The sequence below is a fragment of the Galeopterus variegatus genome, unplaced genomic scaffold (genome assembly GCF_000696425.1).
Source record: "Galeopterus variegatus unplaced genomic scaffold, G_variegatus-3.0.2 Scaffold1016, whole genome shotgun sequence".
NCBI classification, from domain to species: domain Eukaryota; kingdom Metazoa; phylum Chordata; class Mammalia; order Dermoptera; family Cynocephalidae; genus Galeopterus; species Galeopterus variegatus.
In genome coordinates this window covers 416,709-435,156 of record NW_007727127.1, presented here as the reverse complement: position 1 = coordinate 435,156, position 18,448 = coordinate 416,709, and the positions used below count along the sequence as shown (strand labels likewise).

At 52.5% G+C, this 18,448-nt stretch overlaps 1 protein-coding gene across 1 annotated transcript in view; it reads left to right on the top strand.

Annotated features, from left to right (window-relative positions):
- The first annotated feature begins 802 nt into the window (after positions 1 to 802).
- LOC103591723 (putative short-chain dehydrogenase/reductase family 42E member 2) overlaps positions 803 to 18,448 on the top strand; it is a 27,792-nt gene continuing 10,146 nt past the window's right edge. Inside the window, exons 1-12 of the mRNA XM_008574234.1 lie at positions 803 to 857; positions 1,392 to 1,576; positions 2,074 to 2,169; positions 3,503 to 3,560; positions 4,236 to 4,354; positions 5,174 to 5,249; positions 8,766 to 8,848; positions 10,553 to 10,690; positions 11,214 to 11,279; positions 12,700 to 12,763; positions 14,939 to 15,012; positions 18,332 to 18,441. Coding sequence (XP_008572456.1) covers positions 803 to 857; positions 1,392 to 1,576; positions 2,074 to 2,169; positions 3,503 to 3,560; positions 4,236 to 4,354; positions 5,174 to 5,249; positions 8,766 to 8,848; positions 10,553 to 10,690; positions 11,214 to 11,279; positions 12,700 to 12,763; positions 14,939 to 15,012; positions 18,332 to 18,441 — 1,124 coding nt within the window. The remainder of the gene's footprint in view (positions 858 to 1,391; positions 1,577 to 2,073; positions 2,170 to 3,502; positions 3,561 to 4,235; positions 4,355 to 5,173; positions 5,250 to 8,765; positions 8,849 to 10,552; positions 10,691 to 11,213; positions 11,280 to 12,699; positions 12,764 to 14,938; positions 15,013 to 18,331; positions 18,442 to 18,448) is intronic.

The following is an 18,448-nucleotide window of genomic DNA, read 5'->3' as shown; positions in this document are numbered from 1 at the left end:
TAGGCCTGTAGTATACGGTTGCGGCTCTTATAATGCTCCTGGTCCAGCCTTGTCCTTGGGTGGAGTGGTGGGGGGAGCAGTGAAGATGGTGACAGTGACCAACAGCTTGGCTTGCTTAAAGTCTCGAGAGAAGGACAGGATCCTCAGTGCTGGCCTCTGAGGCCCGCAGACCTTACACCGAAGCCTTCAGGGGGCTTGGGCAGACCCTATAGGGCCAGCCACCTTCACTGCTGGGGGACCTGGGAGAGCCAGAGGCAGCAGGTATCAGGACAGGGGCAGGCACCTGGAGTCATATACAAGTTCCCAGGGTGCAGAGCCTACACAGATCCTACACAGATATCCCTCCTCTGCCCCCCTCCACCACTTCCTCCTCCTCTTCATCATGCTTTTCCTCCTCCAGAGCCCTTCCCATTTCCCCATTCATGAGCAGTCACCTCCCAGTCTGGTGAGGTTCCCCTTGGCATGATTTGATCAGTCTTCCTCTGAGTCTCCATGGGAACTGGGATTTTGAAGAACTGGTAGGGAAGTCAGGAATGCTTGGTGTAAATCTCAGTCACGCGGTGTGACTTTGGCCTCAGTTTCCCCGGCTATAAAAACCAAGAAGGCAGCCACACTGGAAGTTCTTGAGATTCTGAAAGGCACAGGCTCACTGGGAACTCAGAGGGTCTCTGATTTCCACCTGGCCTTCTCCTCAGTCCTAGGGATCTGATAATCCATATGAATTGAGACAACTCTAGAATGTTCTTTCTTCTATTTTCTCCCACAGGTGGACAGCTTCTGTGACTGCATGGCTCAGTAGAGGATGAAGCCCAACCCCACAGGCTCCTCCCCAGAGGCCTGCAAAGCTACAGGCCAGGGCGAGAAGAACTGCCATGTCTGCCAGGCCCGGGGAGGGGTCTCAGGTCCAAGGTCTGACTTACAGTCTGGGTCAGGGCCTGGTGCCATTCCAGGGCCTACGCAAGGGCCTGGGGCTGTTCCAGGGCCTGGGACAGGACCTGCTATTTCAGTGACTGGGCCAGGACCTTGTACAGTTCCAGGACCTGGACCAGGTCTGGGGCCTGGGCCAGGAGCTGGGTCAGGAACTGGATCAGATTCTGGTGCTGTTCCAGGGCCTGGGCTGGGACCTGCTGTTTCAGGACCTGGGCTAGGGCCTGGGACAGTTCCAGGACCTGGGCCAGGTCTGGGGCTTGGGTCAGGGTCTGGTACTGTTTCAGGGCCTGGGCCGGGACCTGGTGCTGTTCTGGGGCCTGGTGCTGTTTTGGGGCTTGGACCAGGTCTGGCGCCTGGGCCGGGGGCTGCACCATTACCTGGGCTGGGCCTAGGGCCTGGGTCTGGACTGGGGTCTGGGACTGGGCCCAAACCTAGTGAGTTGATGACAACTCCAGTACCAGCACCACAACAGAAGACTCAAGCCAGACCTGCACAGACCCGTAGGCAGAAGGTTCTCGTGACTGGAGGAGGAGGCTACCTGGGCTTTAGCCTAGGGTCCAGTCTGGCCAAGAGTGGCACTTCTGTCATTCTGCTGGATCTCCGCAGACCCCAGTGGGAACTGTCTCCAGGGATGGAGTTTATCCAGGTGTGGGGATGAGGATCCTGGGGGACCGGTTGTGGTGGTTGGGGAGACGTCTGATGTGAAACCAGGGGTGTGGAGTTTGAGAGCACAGGCTCTGGAGCCAGACTGTCTGAGCTCGAACTCTAGCCCTGTACTTCCCAGCTGGACAGCCGTGGTCACAAGGCTCCACATCTCTGAGACTTGGTGTCCTCATCCACAGCAAGGGGACAATAGTAATACCTACTTCACAAGGGTCTCATGGAGCATCACTGATAGTACACGTAAAACACCTAGCGTAGCCCCTGTGACCCAGAGAGCTAGATAAATGGGAATGGAGGAGGAGGAGGATGTCCTGTAAGAATCATATAGTAAATCCAGCCCTGCCAGCCCTTCCTGGCCCTACAGATGCTTGTCTGGGCTGCGTCAAGGGGCCAGCTCTGAAACAGAGTAAGGTGCAGAGTATGTATCTCTGTTTGCCTTGGACTTGAACCTCCTACCCCCATCTCTTCCTTCCGTTTCAGGCTGATGTCCGAGATGAAGAAGCCCTGTACCACGCCTTTGAAGGGGTGGACTGCGTCTTCCACGTGGCCTCCTATGGAATGACCGGTGCTGAGAAGGTGAGCCCCTCACATACAATACCTGGAGTTGGACGGAATGGGGTTCAAGTCCTGGCTGTGCCCACCACCCCCTGTCATGCCTGCGTATTCCTTATTGCTCTTTAGTTACTCCAGGAAGGGTCTGGGCTCCTCCCAGCCTGCATTCTGCATCCAAAAGACCAAATGCCAGTTCTGTCTCTTTCTAGCTGTGTGTTCTAGGGCAAGTTAACTTAACCTCTCTGAGCCTCTCTTTCCTCATGTTGAAAGTAAGGACTGCTTATGTTATAGCGTCTTTTGGGAACAGTGTGATAGTAATCTACCAAAACATACATATACCCATTGACTCAGAAATTTACACTTACTGATGTATTTGCAGCATTGTTTTTAATAACAGAACTTCAGAAATAACCTAAATGCCCATCAGCTGGGCATTTAATAACAAAACTTCAGAAATAACCTAAATGCCCTAAATAAATTGTGTTGCATCCACAGAATGAAGTTCTATGACTCAGTATGTGCTGATTCAACAGAACAATTTCTAGGGTGTAAAACAGTGTTTGGTATTCTCCTGTTTGTCTAAGAATTAAAAAGCTAGGGTAAATGTTTATGTATGTTCTCACGCATGCTTATGTGCTGATATTGATATGTAGATTATCTCTAGAGACACACAGGGCTGTTCACAGCGGTTGCCTCTGGGAAGGGAAAAGAAAGACTTGGATTCAGGAGTGGGAGGGAAACTTCCTTTTCACCAAATGTCCTTTTTACTCTTTGAATTATTTTTAACCTGGTGGTTATATTACCTATTAAACAGAAACAGTCACAACAAGAATAAATATAGTTTAAAAATAAATATAGAGCCCTGGTGGTGTTGTAAGGATGAAATGAGCTTGGGGGTAATCACACAAGGAGCTGTCACTGCAGACCAGTTGTTTTGGTTTTTGCGCCCAGCCCCCTCGCTGGGCACGGACAGTATTACTGTGTCCATCTTACAGATAAGAAAACTGAGACTTTAAGAACAGGAAGACGATCCGACATATTTTGAGTCCCTCTTCTGTGCCGAGCACTGTACCAGGTGCTCCCAAATGTTTTGTTTAATCCTGCCAACCACCAAGGGGTCAGCCGCACTTTACAGATGAGGGAGCTAAAGGCCAGAAGGGGACAGAAGGTCCCCTGGCCACTCTGGAGGTGGTGACAGAGCTAGACACCCACACTGCCCACGGGCCTGGGGTGTGCCTGCCTCTGAGCTGGACATTCTGCTGCCCCCACCCTGCCTGACCACAAGCCCAGTATTCTGGCCTTGGCGATGAGGCCCAAGGCCCCACCGTGACTTTCCCCCCTCCGTCTTGTCTTTTAGCTGCAAAAAGAGCAGATTGAGTCTATAAATGTCGGAGGCACCAAACTAGTGATTGATGGTAGGCGCCTAGAGCCAAGTGTGCCTGCTGCGTGTGTCCTCCTCCTCCCTCCTCTCCTGCCACAGACGCAGCTCTGGGGGGTGGGGTGGGGGAAAGAGGTGGGACCCTCCTGCCCTAACCCCTCCCCCCACCCCAGCAGGAGACCTGTGGGCAGCACGTCCTTCCTGCGCTGCAGACCTGCCCAGGGCCCAGGGCGGGTATGTCAGCATGGCCTCAGCGTGTCTGAGGACACTCAGGGCCTAGGGATGGGAGTGAGAAAGTCACTGAAGTGCCAAAATGGAAGACCTGCATCTGGGCTCTCTGGGCACGTCCCTCCTTGTCCTGCGTCAGCTTTTCTCTCTGATTCTGGAGTGTCTCTGTCTGTGTCCCCATTGAGTGAGACTTTCTCTTTACCTGTCTCTGGCGAGGTAGCTCAGGGTCCACAGCCACATCAGAAGGAAGATCAAGCAGGCCTGGCCCCCAAGGGCCCACAGAGCAGGGACTTGACCCACGTTCCAAGTTAAGGGGATGAGGCTCTTCCCTCTGGAGCAGCTCTGGATTTTGGGAGGGTCTCAGGGGCCAGGATGTGTGTTCACGGCTGGGGAGAGGTCCCCGTGGGCACCTCCTCAGCTGCCTCCCGTGTGTGTGTGTGTGTGTGTGTGTGTGTGTGTGTGTGTGTGTGTGCACCTGCTGCAGCCTGCGTCCGCCGGCGGGTTCCGAGGCTCGTCTACACCAGCACCGTCAATGTCGTGTTTGGCGGGAAGCCCATAGAGCAGGGCGATGAAGACTCCGTGCCGTATTTCCCACTGGACAAGGTACTGGCTTCCAGGAGAGGTGGGTGCAGACAGTGGTCCTGGGATTCACTGCCCAAAGGGCAGGGATGGTGGGGGCGGGAAGGCTGGCTGGTTAGCTCAGTTGGTTACAGTGTGGTGCTGACAACACCAGGGTCCAGGGTTCAAGCCTGTACTGGCCAGCTGTTGGGAAAAAAAAAATAGTTCATGGAAATATTATCTTTAAAAAAAAAAGGGTAGGAGGGGGTGGAACCAGGGTCAACTTTGCAACTCAGGGTGAGTCCCAGCAAGAAGGGCCCCCAAAACTGGGTGTCATGAGCCTGTTCTTATGCCAGCTGGTCATGCTCGCAGGGGTTTGAAAATCAGACAGACCTGGCCTTGAGCCCCAGCCTGACCACATTCTACTTGTGGGACCCTGAGCAAGAAGACACTTCACTGCTCTGGGCCTCTGTTTCTTCTCCTGGGCATGTTAGCACCATCGCTGTGGAACTTGGAGAGCAGGAAATGAGATAACATATGTGGAAATGCCATGGGAACACTAAATGGTGACATATAAGTAATTTATCTGGCGTGTGTCCAGTGTCAGCTGCGGGGCAGGCGTTCGGAGCTGACAGGTGCCTTCCTGAGTCAAGGAGCCCCTGCACATTACTGCCCTGGGCCCAGTGCGCCTCTGCTCCTGTGGCTCTGGCAGGAAACACACTCTCCCCCACCCAGAGGGAGAGGAGGGGCAGTGGGGCACTGGGCTTGGCTGTATCCCACTGGGAGTCCCAGAATCCATACCCATGTGGCCAGCCACATTGCTGACCCCTGTCTGCTGGCTCTGCTCTCCCTGTCCTCTGGCAGCATATGGACCACTACTCCCGAACCAAAGCCATCGCTGACCAGTTGACCCTTACAGCCAATGGGACACCTCTCCCAGGTGAGTCCAGGGGACCCTGTCCACCACTGCCTTCCTGAAGTATGTGCTTTTATCCCCTATGTGTCCATGGCCCACCCTCCTTCCAAAGGACAGTTCCCCAGGGCCTGGACCACTCATCCTTCAGCAGATTCTAGGCACCAGCTATGTGCCAGCAACCCACCAGCGTCCAGCCTGGAAAATGTCAGGCCCAGTCTCTGCCCTCGTGTTGCCAACAGTCTGGTGGGGAAGACACTTGGGCTATCCCAAGTCTAGCTGTCTTTCCTGTCTCATAGGAATGGACCCAGTTTTAGGAGCCCTCTTTAGATAAAGGAGTACAAAATTACAAATATGGAATGAGGTATATATATCACTTTGGAAGGGACCTCGAAGCTTAACCTTCAATAACTTTCCAGAAAAATCTGCCTCAACTGCCCTACTGAATTGCCTCTTCTGGCTAGAAAGAAGTAATAATAGAATATGAACAGTCCTGTTTTATTGAGTGTCTACTGCATCCCAGCCCCTATTTTGCATGCTAATTTGATATGCGGAAGTATCACTGACCCCTCGCAGCATTCTTGTGAAGTGAGCACCTTGGGTATCCTGCTTCCCAAACTCAGGAGCCAAAGAGATACAGATAAATTTCTTGCTCTCCAGATTATCACTACTTGCTTTCTGAAATTCAAAAACTAAAAAGAGTCAGATAACTTGGTTTCCCTTCACTATGGAAACTATCTTAACTCAGGCGCCAAGTGGATTTGGAGAGGGAGGGATGCTTGAAATTATAATCCCCAATTTACAGGTGAGAAAACTGAGACTGGTGGTGGTTAACAGGTATTGGGGGAAGAGGTGGGACTTGAACCTCAGGGGAGTCTCAACATCAGACCCTGGGGCTTAACCACTGTGCTACACTGCATCCCTAGCTGAGCGGTGCCCTGAGCATGGCCTCTTTTCCCTGAGATCTTCCCCACTCCGCCATCGTCCTGGACCATCTCAACCACTGATCCCAGTGGGAACATCCAGCTGTGTTTTCCCAGGAGTTTCGTCCTGTGTAGTTGAATTCTCTTCTCTACCTGAGGCCTCCCCTGGCAGGACCAGCAGCCTGCATGCCAGACACCTAATCCTCTGGTCAAGAATTATTTATATGAGCATCCCCAGCTTTCTGTGGTTAGGAGAGTCATGGATACCCTGGGCCTGGCCCCTCTGTGACGTGGCTGCCCAGTGCCCCTCGACAACATCAGCTGCAAACCAACTTCCCCTCAGCATGCCCAGGTGACCCAGAGTTTAAAATTAATGGCAGGCTGTTTGCAGGAACACTCACCTGATACCTGCCTTCCAGGAGTCCAGCCACAGTCACCCAGGGTGATTTCCACTCCCTGCTACCCAAGCTGGTCCCTGACACTGTCCCCGTAACTTGGCACAGAGGGCTGTAGTCCCGGTAGCGGTAAGACATGCAGAGCCCAGCTCAGGATCAGTGCAGTCGCATCCTCCTGTCTCTGGGTGCATTAGTGTCCTGTGGCTGCCATGACAAATTACCGCAAACTTGATGGCTTAAAACAACAGAAATTTCTTCTCTTACCACTCTGGAGGCCAGAAGTCTGGAATCGAGGTGTCAGCTGCTCTCCCTTGGAAGGCTGTAGGGGAGTCCCTCTTTGTCTCTTCCAGCTTCTGGTGGCCCCAGGCATTCCTTGGCTGTGGCTGTATCACTCCGATCTCTGCCTCTGTCTTTATAAGGGCTTCTCTTTTTTTCTATCTGTTTTTCTCTGTGAGTCTCCTAAGGACACTTGTCATTTGATCTAGGGCTCGCCTGGATAATCCAGGATGATTTCATCTCGAGATCCTTAAGTACATTTGAGAAGACGCTTTTCCCAAATAAGGTCACGTTCACAGGTTCTGGGAGGTGGACATGTCTTTTGGGGGCCACCATTTAACTCACTGCACTGGGCCTCATTGTAAAGTGAGGGTGTTGGAGGGTGTAGAAGTCGGGGGGATGGTTATGACCTGGAGACACCAGCTCTGGCCCATTTATAGGGAAAGGGGAACTTATCTTGGAAGGATGTGGAATAGCTTCAGGAAAATTGATTCTGGAAAATAGACCACCAGGGCTTTGAGAGGACAGGGTCAGGGCAGCTTCAGGGACTGGGTTGCAGGAGCTGATGACCAGTGTCCTCAGGGTGGATCCCCTCCAAGGACTTTAGGTCCTGATGTCAATGATGTCGAGAGTCACACTCCTGGGTGAGAATATCCATGGCCTCCATCTAGATGAACAGTCACCCCAAGACCTCGTGCAGAGGGGGAGGAGCTCCCCAAAGGGAGGTCACAGAGGATGGTCTACACTGGGCTTCCCATAGCGGGGGTGCAGCCCGTTGGGGAGCTCAAGCATCGAGAGGAACTGCAGAACATCTTCTGGGAGGCCCATTCCAGATAAGGAGTTGGGCCTGGGAGTCAATTAATTTACAAAATAAGTCATTTAAAAAATTTTTTTAAATCATAAACACAAATGAATCATGGGAATAAACTAAAAATTTTGTAGGCATTCTTAAGACAAAATTTAAAAGAAATATGTCTGTGGCAGCCCCTCAGGCTGTACCCCCAGACGTCCCCAGGGGAGACATGTTCTCCCACTTCCGCCATTGAGGGCTCCCTGGTGGAGGATTCAGAAAGCCCTGGAGCAAGCCCTGTTATGGTCTAGGGGTCTCTGCTGGGATAGAGCAATGAGAAGGGAACAGACCCCCAGGCTGTTGCCGGATGGCTCCTGTCTTTTCCTTCTCCATTGACTGTCTGGAAAGTATAACAGCCACCACAACTTATGAAGTACCCATTTTCCAGGCAAGAAAACCAAGGCTGAGAGATCTGAAAGACAGGGTCTGTCTGTCAGTCTCGTATCACTGAGAGGCAGAGGTGTTAGTGGAAAAGGCATGGGCTTTGGTTCCTCATCTCAGCTCTACCACACTGAGCTGTGTGACCTTATGCAAGTCACATCCCTTCTCTGAGCCTTGGCTCTTTTATCGGTAGAACAGGATAATTGCCTTGAGGGAAAAAATCCCAGCTTACCAGTGCACCAGGAACAAACTAGGACCACAGTAAGAGCGACCGTGGTCGTCTTCCAACTGATGATCAGGAAAAGGAGAGAACATGAGCCATCGGCCTGGGGGAGGGCGGGCCTGTGTGCACCTGTAAGATGGGCAGTCAAAGGGGGTCACTCTGTCAAGTGCTTGATAAACTCTCAAGGGCCATGCGGATATCTGCATCTAGGTCTCGCCTCTGTTACTGGTCTGTGAGCACTGCGAGGGCAGGGACCATATCTTGGTCATCTTTGCATTCTTCACGGCATCCATGCAAGGGCCCAGTGGTGAGTGGGACTCTGATAGTGTTTGTTGAATGACTAACTGATTGACTGAGAATGGGGAAAACCCAAGAGCTGGTCTTCCCCTGTAACCTGTCCAGATAAGGACCAGGAGATGTAGACCACCTTTCTCTCCCTCTCCCTGCTGGGCCGCTGGGCTGCTCCTCCCCTGACCGCCCTCCCCTGTGTTCCAGGAGGAGGCACTCTTCGGACGTGTGTGCTCCGGCCCCCGGGGATCTACGGCCCTGGAGAGCAGAGGCATCTGCCCCGTGTGGCGGTATGTCATCCCTGCCTTCTGGGACCTGAGGCAGAGAAGGAGCCTGGCTGATGTGTAGGCTGATTGGGCCCTCCCAGCCCACGATCACTGCATCAGGCCTGCCAGGAACAGAGCTGTCAGTGTGTGCCAGCCAGGCCCAGGCACGGGTTGGGGAGACAGGGAGCTGTGACTTTAAAGAGACACAAGGAAGCCTGTTGCCCCCACTCATATGTGGGCTCCCTGAGAGCTGGGTGGTTCATCCCGTGCCGCCAGCCCAAGGATCTTCATGCAGAAAACCTCTCTCTAGAGGAAGCTGGGTGCCAGGAATACAGCTACAAGGGGCTCTAGGCCCTGTCCTCAGACTTCTCACAGCCTAGTCAGGGGGACAGACACCACAGTTGCAGCTTCAGTGTGGTAAGTGCTGGGTGGAAGGAAGCATGAGAAGATGGGCCTGGCCGGGGAGGCCCAGGAGGGCTTCCTGGAGGAAGTGTGATGCCTGTGCTGTTTAGAAAGAGCACTGAGGAAGGAGGGGTGGAGAGAAGGGAGGCCAAATAGTGAAGGCAGCTCGGGCACAGACCTGGAAAGGGAAAGATGGTGGTGGGTTCAGGAAGCCGCAGGAGGTCCCTGTGGCTGGATCTGAGCTGGGAGTACAAGGTCCTGGGGAGCCACAGAAATGTATCAGGGGAGTAAGACTCCAGTGTGCAGTTTCAAAACATTCCTCTGCTGGGGTTTTTTAAAAGTTAACTGGGATCTCAGGGGATGTGGGGCCAACCCCAGTGATTCTCTCCCATTCACTCATTTATGTATTAAACAAATGCTTGTTGAACTGCTGTGTGCCTAGGGCAGTGCTAGGTTTGGGGATGGATCAGTGAACAAACCAGACGACTCTTTCCCTTATGCTCTCACATGAGGAGGTAGATTACAAACAGTGAATGTGATAAAGGATGAGGTGTGGTTGAAGGTGCCAAGCACCATGGAGGAAAAGAGAGAGTGGAGGAGAGTGAGGGAGTTGGGCTTGCCGGGTGGTCAGAGCCCCATTTGGAAGGCGACATTTGAGCATCCACCTGAGGGAGGTGACAGATGCACCACACAGGTATTTGGAGGCAGAGCCTTCTAGGCAGGGGGACACCTCGTCCAAAGCCCTGAGATGGGAGCCTGCCACTGGGCCAGGCATAGCCAGGAGGCTGCGTGGCTGCGCAGAGGGAGGAGGAGGGTGGGGAGGAGGGTGGGGAGGAGGGCAGCTGGGGCCAGATCGGGATCAGGAAGGGCTCATGGGCCATGGTCAGGACTTCAGACTTCCGCTCCCTGCCCGGCAGGATGGCTCACCTGCAAGGTGCCCAGCTGGGGAGAGATGTGGTGTGGCTTAGGATTGGAAAGGATCCCCTGGCTGTGCAGAAAGCAGATTTCAGGGGTCGAGGGTGGACAGAGGGGGACCGGGCAGGAAGCAACTGCAGTTTCCAGGTGAGAGTTGAGGTGGCGGTTGGGATGGTGAGAAGTGGTCGGATTCTGGATACGTTTTCATAGCTGAGCCCAGTGGATCTGTAGATGGCGGGATGTGAAGTGGGAGATGGGAAGGCAGAGGGAGGCTCCCCAGTTATCTGTTTGATGACCCAGTGCTGATGTCAGGAACACACCAGACACCGATACGGGAGCCTGGGGCAGAGGGGTTCGGCCTGGAGCTGGAATTTGGGAGCCATTGGGGTTCACCAGCCCCTCCCCCACCAGAGCCACATCAAGAGGAGGCTGTTCATGTTCCGGTTCGGGAACCTCAGGACGCAGATGAACTGGGTCCACGTGCGCAACCTGGTGCAGGCACATGTGCTGGCGGCCGAGGCCCTCACTGCGGCCAGGGGCTGTGTGGCAGTGAGTCTCCTGCCGTGTTCCCCCCCCCCCAACGGCTGCAAGCTGGTGTCCCCTCCCTAGGGCATTCCTGGCCCCCACACAAGATCTCCCCAACTTAACCCAGCTGGTGGGACTGTCAACCCAGGGAAGCAAGGTGGGGTGGGGGGGTCTTCAGAAAGCATCGTAGCTCTTCACAGCGACCCTGCAAGGTTGGTGGTATTGATCCCAGAATAACAGTCACCAAATGCTAAATGTTGCATTTAATCTTTGCAGCAGCCCAACAGGGAGATCCCGTTATCATCCATCTTCCTGTTCCTCAGATGAAGAAACTGAGGTGCAGAGAGGTTTAGCAATTCCATCGAGGTCACACGGCTAGTCAGTGTGGTGGCCCCAGAATTCACAGGGAGTGACCTAGGTCTGTCCCCAGGCCTGGGGTCTGCTCAAGAGAGCGAGGGGGTGGAGCAGCTGCTGGAGCCCTCTGAAAGGGTGGGGTCAGGCTGGTGCCCAGATGCCCGACTGACCCCCTCCCTCATGTCCTCCTTAGAGCGGGCAGGCGTATTACATCAACGACGGGGAGAATGTCAACCTCTTTGAGTGGATGGCCCCGCTGGTAGGTGCCCAGATGCCCGCCCCCACCCTGAGTGAGAATTCTGGGTTCCCGATCTTCTCTTCCTGTCATCCTTTCCTGCTTCCAAAAAGTCAGATTTCTTATTACCAACCACCTGTGGCGACTGTGTCCACTGGGCGACACTGGAACTGGCTGGAGCTGGGTCGTGGCTGACTGGAAGGGATACACCAGAAGCCCACATCCTCAGGGCTCACCCGCCACCTCCTCAGAGTTGCCCCAGATGTGGCCAGAAGCCAGCCCGACACAAGCCCCCAAGGAGGTGACTTTTTCCCCAGTTCTTGCACCCTGCAGAGGTTTGGGTTTGTTTAACCACTTTATTGAGATATAATCCACATACTGTGCAATCCGCCTATTTAGAGCATACAATTCAGTGGTTTTTAGCATATTCGGATGTGCAGCCATCACCATAATTTTATAACAGTTCATCATTCTCAGCAAAACGAAACAAAGACCAAACCTGTACCCTTTAACAGTCACTGCGCTTTCCCAGCACCCAGCCCAGCCCTAGGCAACCGCTAATCTACTTTCTGTCTCCTATTCTGGACATTTCATGTAAATGGAGTCATACAATATGTGACCTTTTGTGTCTGGCTTCTTTCACTTAGTTTTCAGGGTGTTGTAGCATGTATGATATCAGTACTTCATTCCTTTTTATTGCCAAAAATATCCCATTCTATGGATATAGCCTGTTTTGTTTTATCAGTTCATTAGTTGATGGGAATTCGGGTCTTTCTACTTTGGAGCCATTGTGAATAGTGCTGCTATGAACATTCGTGTACACATTGTTGTGTGGACGTGTGTTTTTATTTCTCTTGGGTATATACCTAGGAGTGGAATGGCTGGGCTATATGGTAACTCTAGATTTAACCTTTTGAGGAACTGCCAGACTGTTTTCCAGAGCGGCTGCATTATTTTGCATCCCACCAGCAGTGTAATAGGGTTCCGGTTTCTCCACATCCTGCCAAGTAGTTATTGTCTGTCTTTTTGACCTGGAATGTTTTTGTGCCAGTGAAGAGCTCAATTCATCCGGTGCCAGCCCATCTCAATGCATCTCCTACCACTCTCCACACATGGGCTGGGTTTTTTGGGTTTTCTTTTCTTCCTTGAATAACAAAAAAGTCAATTCTAGAAAAATCAGATTCTACATATGTGCCTTGGAGTGTCTTTACGTGTAGACAGATGTCAGTAAGAACTAAATGATATGAATGACCCCCAGTTAAAAACCCACCCATGCATTTAGTCTTCCAGGTCAAGGTGTGGGTTTTATTTCAAGACTGGCGCAGGCTTGGAGCTGGCTGCTGGGTCCTGCCTTGGGTGGGTGGATGAGGGGCCAGGAGGTAGTCTGCGGCCTTTCCACACCCCTGAACAACCTGTCCTCACCTTACGCCATGTTTCCTTGCAGTTTGAGAAGCTGGGGTACAGCCAGCCCTGGATCCAGGTGCCTACTTCTTGGGTTTACCTGACAGGTAAGGAAAGGAGCGTGCATGCTAAAGCCCTCCACACGCCAGGTGTAAGCATCTAGCTTCATTTCAAACCCAGGGCCAGGACTGGGATGAGGCACATGAGGCACCAAGCACACAAAATACAAAGCTGTGCAGGAGCTGCAGGCCTAATCCTGCACGTGCGCAGCCCCAGGAGCAAGTGCTTCCTTAAATTTAGCACCCTGGGGCCGGCCCGGTGGCGCATTGGATAGTGCGCCGCTTGGGAAGCGTGGCAGCGCTCCCGTCCGAGGGTTTGGATCCCACGTACAGACCGGCTCCAGCTCACTGGCTGAGCGAGGCGCGGGAGCAACGCTGAGGCTTGCGATCCCGTCGCCAGTCCCAGTCCGGTACGGGGGCAACACTGAGGGTTGCAATCCGTTGCCGGACACGGAAAAAAGACAAAAAAAAAAAAAAATTTAGCACCCTGGGGCCGGCCCGGTGGCGCATTGGATAGTGCGCCGCTTGGGAAGCGTGGCAGCGCTCCCGTCCGAGGGTTTGGATCCCACGTACAGACCGGCTCCAGCTCACTGGCTGAGCGAGGCGCGGGAGCAACGCTGAGGCTTGCGATCCCGTCGCCAGTCCCAGTCCGGTACGGGGGCAACACTGAGGGTTGCAATCCGTTGCCGGACACGGAAAAAAGACAAAAAAAAAAAAAAATTTAGCACCCTGGGCACCTCACTGCCCCTGCCCTAGTCCCAGCCCTATTTAAACCTTCTCCTACTGGCAAGATGGGTGTGATTGCACCTATTTTATTTTTTTACAGTTAAGGGCTTATTATAAAGGACGAATGAACAGCCAGATGAAGAGGTATATAAGGCAATGTCTGCAAGGGTCCTGAGCACAGGAGCTCTGCCCCAGGGTAGCTGGGGTGCATTCACCAATGCAGAAGCTCAGAGAGTCTTTTTTTTTTTTTTTTTTGTGGCTAGCCAGAGCCCATTTTAAAGGCAAGATGACTGAGGCTCTTGAAAGGTTAGTGACCTGCCCATGGTGCCACAGTGAGAAAATGGGAAAGGCAGATTCACACTGGACTTGGCTGACTCTCTGTGGCCTGTGCTGGAAGGCTTCATGCAAGCCCCCAGGGCTGCCCGGTCCCCCAAGGTCACCCTCAAGTTAGAGCATCTTTCAGACATGTGAGGGCTCAATTTTGACCCTTGATTCTCTTCCTTTCCCCGAAGGTCGGTCTCTGATCCCTTCCCCACTTCCAACAGCATGTCCTGGCATCTGCCCTCTCCTCCCACCACCCAGCACCCCTCTGCTGGCGTCCTTCCAGCTGGAATGTAGGGCAGGCATCAGGCATGGAGTGATCGGGCCAAGGGGACAGGTGGCCAAGTCACAACTACCTGTGTTCCTGACACACCTTGGCCAGATATGCTGTATTTTAAATGCATTGGAATGCTTGCCATTGAAAGCAGATGTTTCAACCAGGGCACACAAGCAGGGTGACTTCTCACACACAGCGTTACCATGATGATTGGCTCCCCTGACCTCCAGCCACTGGTGAATGGCAGTTTTGGAGGATTGTATATACATTCCCATTCCCAGCCAGAACTATAACTTGGTGCTTCTCAAACCTGGCTGCACGTTAAAATCACCTGGGAGTTCTTAAGATAGAAAAATGCCTCAGCCACAACCAGACAAATTATTGCAGGATTGCAGGAAGGGGGTGTGAGGAAAATGGGAGTATTTTAAATTTTATTTTTTAAAACTTTCTTGGCAGTTGGCTGGTACCCCTGACCTTGGTGTTATAACACGGCACTCTCACCGAGTAGCCGGCCAGCCCAGCAGCAGTACTTATTAAAGTGGTCCAGTGTGCAGCCAGGCTGAGAAGCACAGCTCCCACCTTCCTCTCTTCCTTAGCAGAGCATTTGGGGACGGAGGTGAGAATGAGTGAGAGACATTGTTATCTCTATAACTTTGAATCTGCTCAGATTTATTTAAAAACCTCAGTCCTTTATTATTAATAACAAGTTATTTGTGATGTATTTCATAGCTAAACAAGGTACCCCAGCATGTGCTGCTGATTTAGAGGAATCCAATGACTTTTGCAAGGTAACCCCTTGCAAAGCAAATACGAGCAATGCTCCCAATTGATCTGTCCCTGAGGGCCTGCCTGGAGTTTGCATGGAGTGAGTCCCTAGTCACTGGCCCTCTCTCTCGCAGCCACAGTGATGGAGTATCTGCATCTGGCCCTGCGGCCCATCTGCAGCATCCCCCTGCTGCTCACCCGGAGTGAGGTACGTGCCTGCTGCTCGGGGATCCCCTGGCCCTGCTATCCTTCCCTTCCCTTCCTGCCCCTTCCCCACAACCCCGCTGCCACCACCCCTCGCCCCTTTGACACGTGACTGGATACTTATTAGAGGTCTTAGAACCTTCCCTGTGGGCACAAATCTGGTGCTAGCTACTTCGGAATTGCCGCAGCCTCTGGGCATTTGCTTAGGCTGTGCTCTCTCAGTCTGAAATGCGGCAGCTCCCAGCCCGTCATTCCCTCATCACTGTTATTTCATTCATAAGCAGCTTATTCCTCCAGCCAGGCTGAGGCTCCCAAAGACAGGCCCCATGACAGTCGTGTTTTTGAATACCACCAACCTCACCAACTCTCAAACACACACTCACACATACAGACTCACACAGAGCCTGATGGTCCTAGGCTCATAGTTCATGCTTACTGAATAATTATATATTAAGTAGTTATTGTGTACGGAATACTAGTCTCCCAGTACTGATGATGCAGTTTTCTATTTGCTCAGCATATACAATTTAAAAGGGAGGATGTTTTTATCGCACATTGTAAACAGTAAAGCAATAGGTGGTGTTTAGGGATATACGCATACATCCTTCCAGTACTCTCTCATTTGATTCTCTCTGATGCCCTGCTAAGTTAGGAAGGGCAGAAAAATTATGATTTCCATTTTTATGATGAGAAACTGAGCATTAGAGAAATTAATGTCGTGTCCAAGGTCACACTGTACTGAAATTGGCTTCAGCCTCCAAGTGCAGTGCTTTCTAAGTCAGGGAGGTGGGCAAGGGGGGAGGTGGAGAGTGGGCCACAGAAAGAAGCAGGTACTTCAAAAAACTCATGGAGGGCCGGCCTGTAGCTCGGGAGAGTGCGGTGCTGATAACACCAAGGCCACGGGTTCGGATCCCATATAGGGATGGCCGGTTCGCTCACTGGGTGAGCGTGGTGCTGACAACACCAAGTCAAGGGTTAAGATCCCCTTACCGGTCATCTTTAAAAAAAAAAAAAAACAAATAGGTGGAATGAATATCTAATCAATTTGATTGTAACCCAATAGATTGATAATACTGTCATTTCAACAACTAAGGGAATTCTAGAACCAAGCTTAGCAAAGATCTCAGAAACTACAGGTCTTCTGGGGATTAAACTGTTGCCTTAACCTTGATGACAGTAGGCTCAAACCCATCTAGGACCCACAAGTTATGTCATTATGAGTTAATCATTGCATTGGGGGATTTCACGCTCACTGGCTGAGCGTGGTGCTGACAACACCAAGTCAAGGGTTAAGATCCCCTTACCGGTCATCTTTAAAAAAAAAAAAAAAAAAACTCATGGAAAAATAGAATTGAAAGATAATACAGGGATGGTTGGTTAGAGTGTGGTGTTATGACACCAAGGTCAAGGGTTCAGCTCCCCATACCATCGGCTGCCAAAAAAAAAGAAAAAAATACAAATGTGTCCAGGAACTTTTTGAAACACCCTCGGTATGGTTTCTCCCTTGAGCCATCCAGATCGGAATAGGAGAGAGGATCATGACAATGGTGACCATCGACTGAGTGGTGACAGTACACCATCCACTGTGCTTAATCTCGTTTACTCTTCATTACTACTCTGAGTTGTATATTCTATCATCACTGCCACTTACAGAGGAGGAGAGACACAGTGAAATAACCTGCCTGTGGTCACTCACTAAGTGGTAGGGCTGGGATTGGAACCCAGACCATTCTAAATGATATCAAACTTAACCACTAGCTTGTGAAATGCGTCAGGAATCACATCCATTTAAAACAGCGGCTAAGGTGCTCTAAATTGCGGTCAGGCAGGGACCTGGCTCCCCTCGCTCTTGTCTGTAACTAGTTCCTTGTTCAGCAGAGAGGCAAGGATTCCTTAGCTAAGGCCGCTTCTCGGGTTTGGCTCTGGCGCCCTCTGCTGGTCAGGCTGTGACACGCCAACCAGCCCTCTACTTTGACTTCATAGCCTTTCATTCATTTAGCATCTATTGGGCGACTGCTGTGTGCCAGGCACTGTGCTGAGCAATGGAGGCAAGAAGACATAGCCCTTACCCCAGGGAGCTCACAGTCCAAAGGGGAAGACAGCCCCTTAACCAGGCAAATCAACACACTTTGGTAAGAGCTATACTAGGGGAAATTATGAGGAACTTCAGAGCACCCCGAAGGGGCACATAAGCCAATTCTGAGGAAGTCTAGGAGGCTTCCCAAAGGAGGTGACATCCAAGTCTGAAGTCTGAGAATACTGTGTTGAGGACGCTGCTTATCTAGCTTATCTAAGTTGGAAAAAGCCTACCCCCTGCACTCCTCAAAGCCTTGAACTTACTAGCTGGGACAAAAAGGGACAAGGACTGGCCTCTCTCCCTACCCCCCTCGAGCATCTAAGACCGGGGCTATTTCAGGGCCATGGGAGAATCAAGCAGCTGGTGGACTCTTCCCCAGTGTCCAGCTGAGGAACAGGAGAGGAAGAAATGAGCCTGGTAGAGGGTATCTCCCTCCCCGTAGCAGGGAAGAACGCGGGCTAGAATCTGGCTCCCCTTGTGACCCTGAGCAAGTCACTTAACCTCTCCGACCTTCAATTTCCAAATAGGCGAAGACGAGACGGTGCTAGTACCATCTTAGAGGATTAAATGAGATAAGTCATAGAAAGGATTTAGCCCAGGCCAAACAGAGTGTGTGTTTTATAATTGATATCTGTCTTTATTACTATTGAAGCCGGTGGGCCCCAGGCCATCTGGCAGCAGGAGAAACGCAGCTCCGACACCGGAGAGCAATCAGTTCTGCATAACTGAATCCCTCTCGTGGGGAAGCTTGTTTTACCAGCGAGGACTTGAACGCTGCGTCCGGGGCCTGCCTGCGCAGAGTTGACTGGGGCTGGGGGCAGAAAGCCAGGATCATTTCCTAGCGTTTTCCGCTAAGCCACACCCCGCAGAGCCACAGGCAGGCCGCTCAGCTTCTCCTAGCGGATACCTAAGAGTGTATGGAGGGCCTCCCGAGTCTCAGCGCCGGGCCGGGCCGGGCAGGGGACTTTTGCTTCTTAGGGACGGAGGAGTTCGATAGAGGGCGAATCCAGCGGGGCTGGAGGGGGAGAGCAGAACAGGAGGAGGCGGCGCCCTGCAGGGAAATGGAGGTGGAGAGAGAGGAAGTCCTCCCTGGCGAAGGCATCGCAGAAGCAAGGCGCAGCCCTCGGGTCCTTTTAAACGGCTGTGTGGAGGGGAAGCCCCTGCCCTCTTTTCCCCGTCCGTAAACAACGAGGTGGAGGAGGGTGCCCCCCACGAGCCCCGCCCTCGGCGGCCCCTCTGCCCGCAGGTGCACAGCGCGGTCGTCACGCACACCTTCCGGATCGCCAAGGCCCGCGCGCAGCTCGGCTACGCGCCCGACAAGTTCAGCTTCGCCGACGCCGTGGAGTCCTACATGCGGTCCACG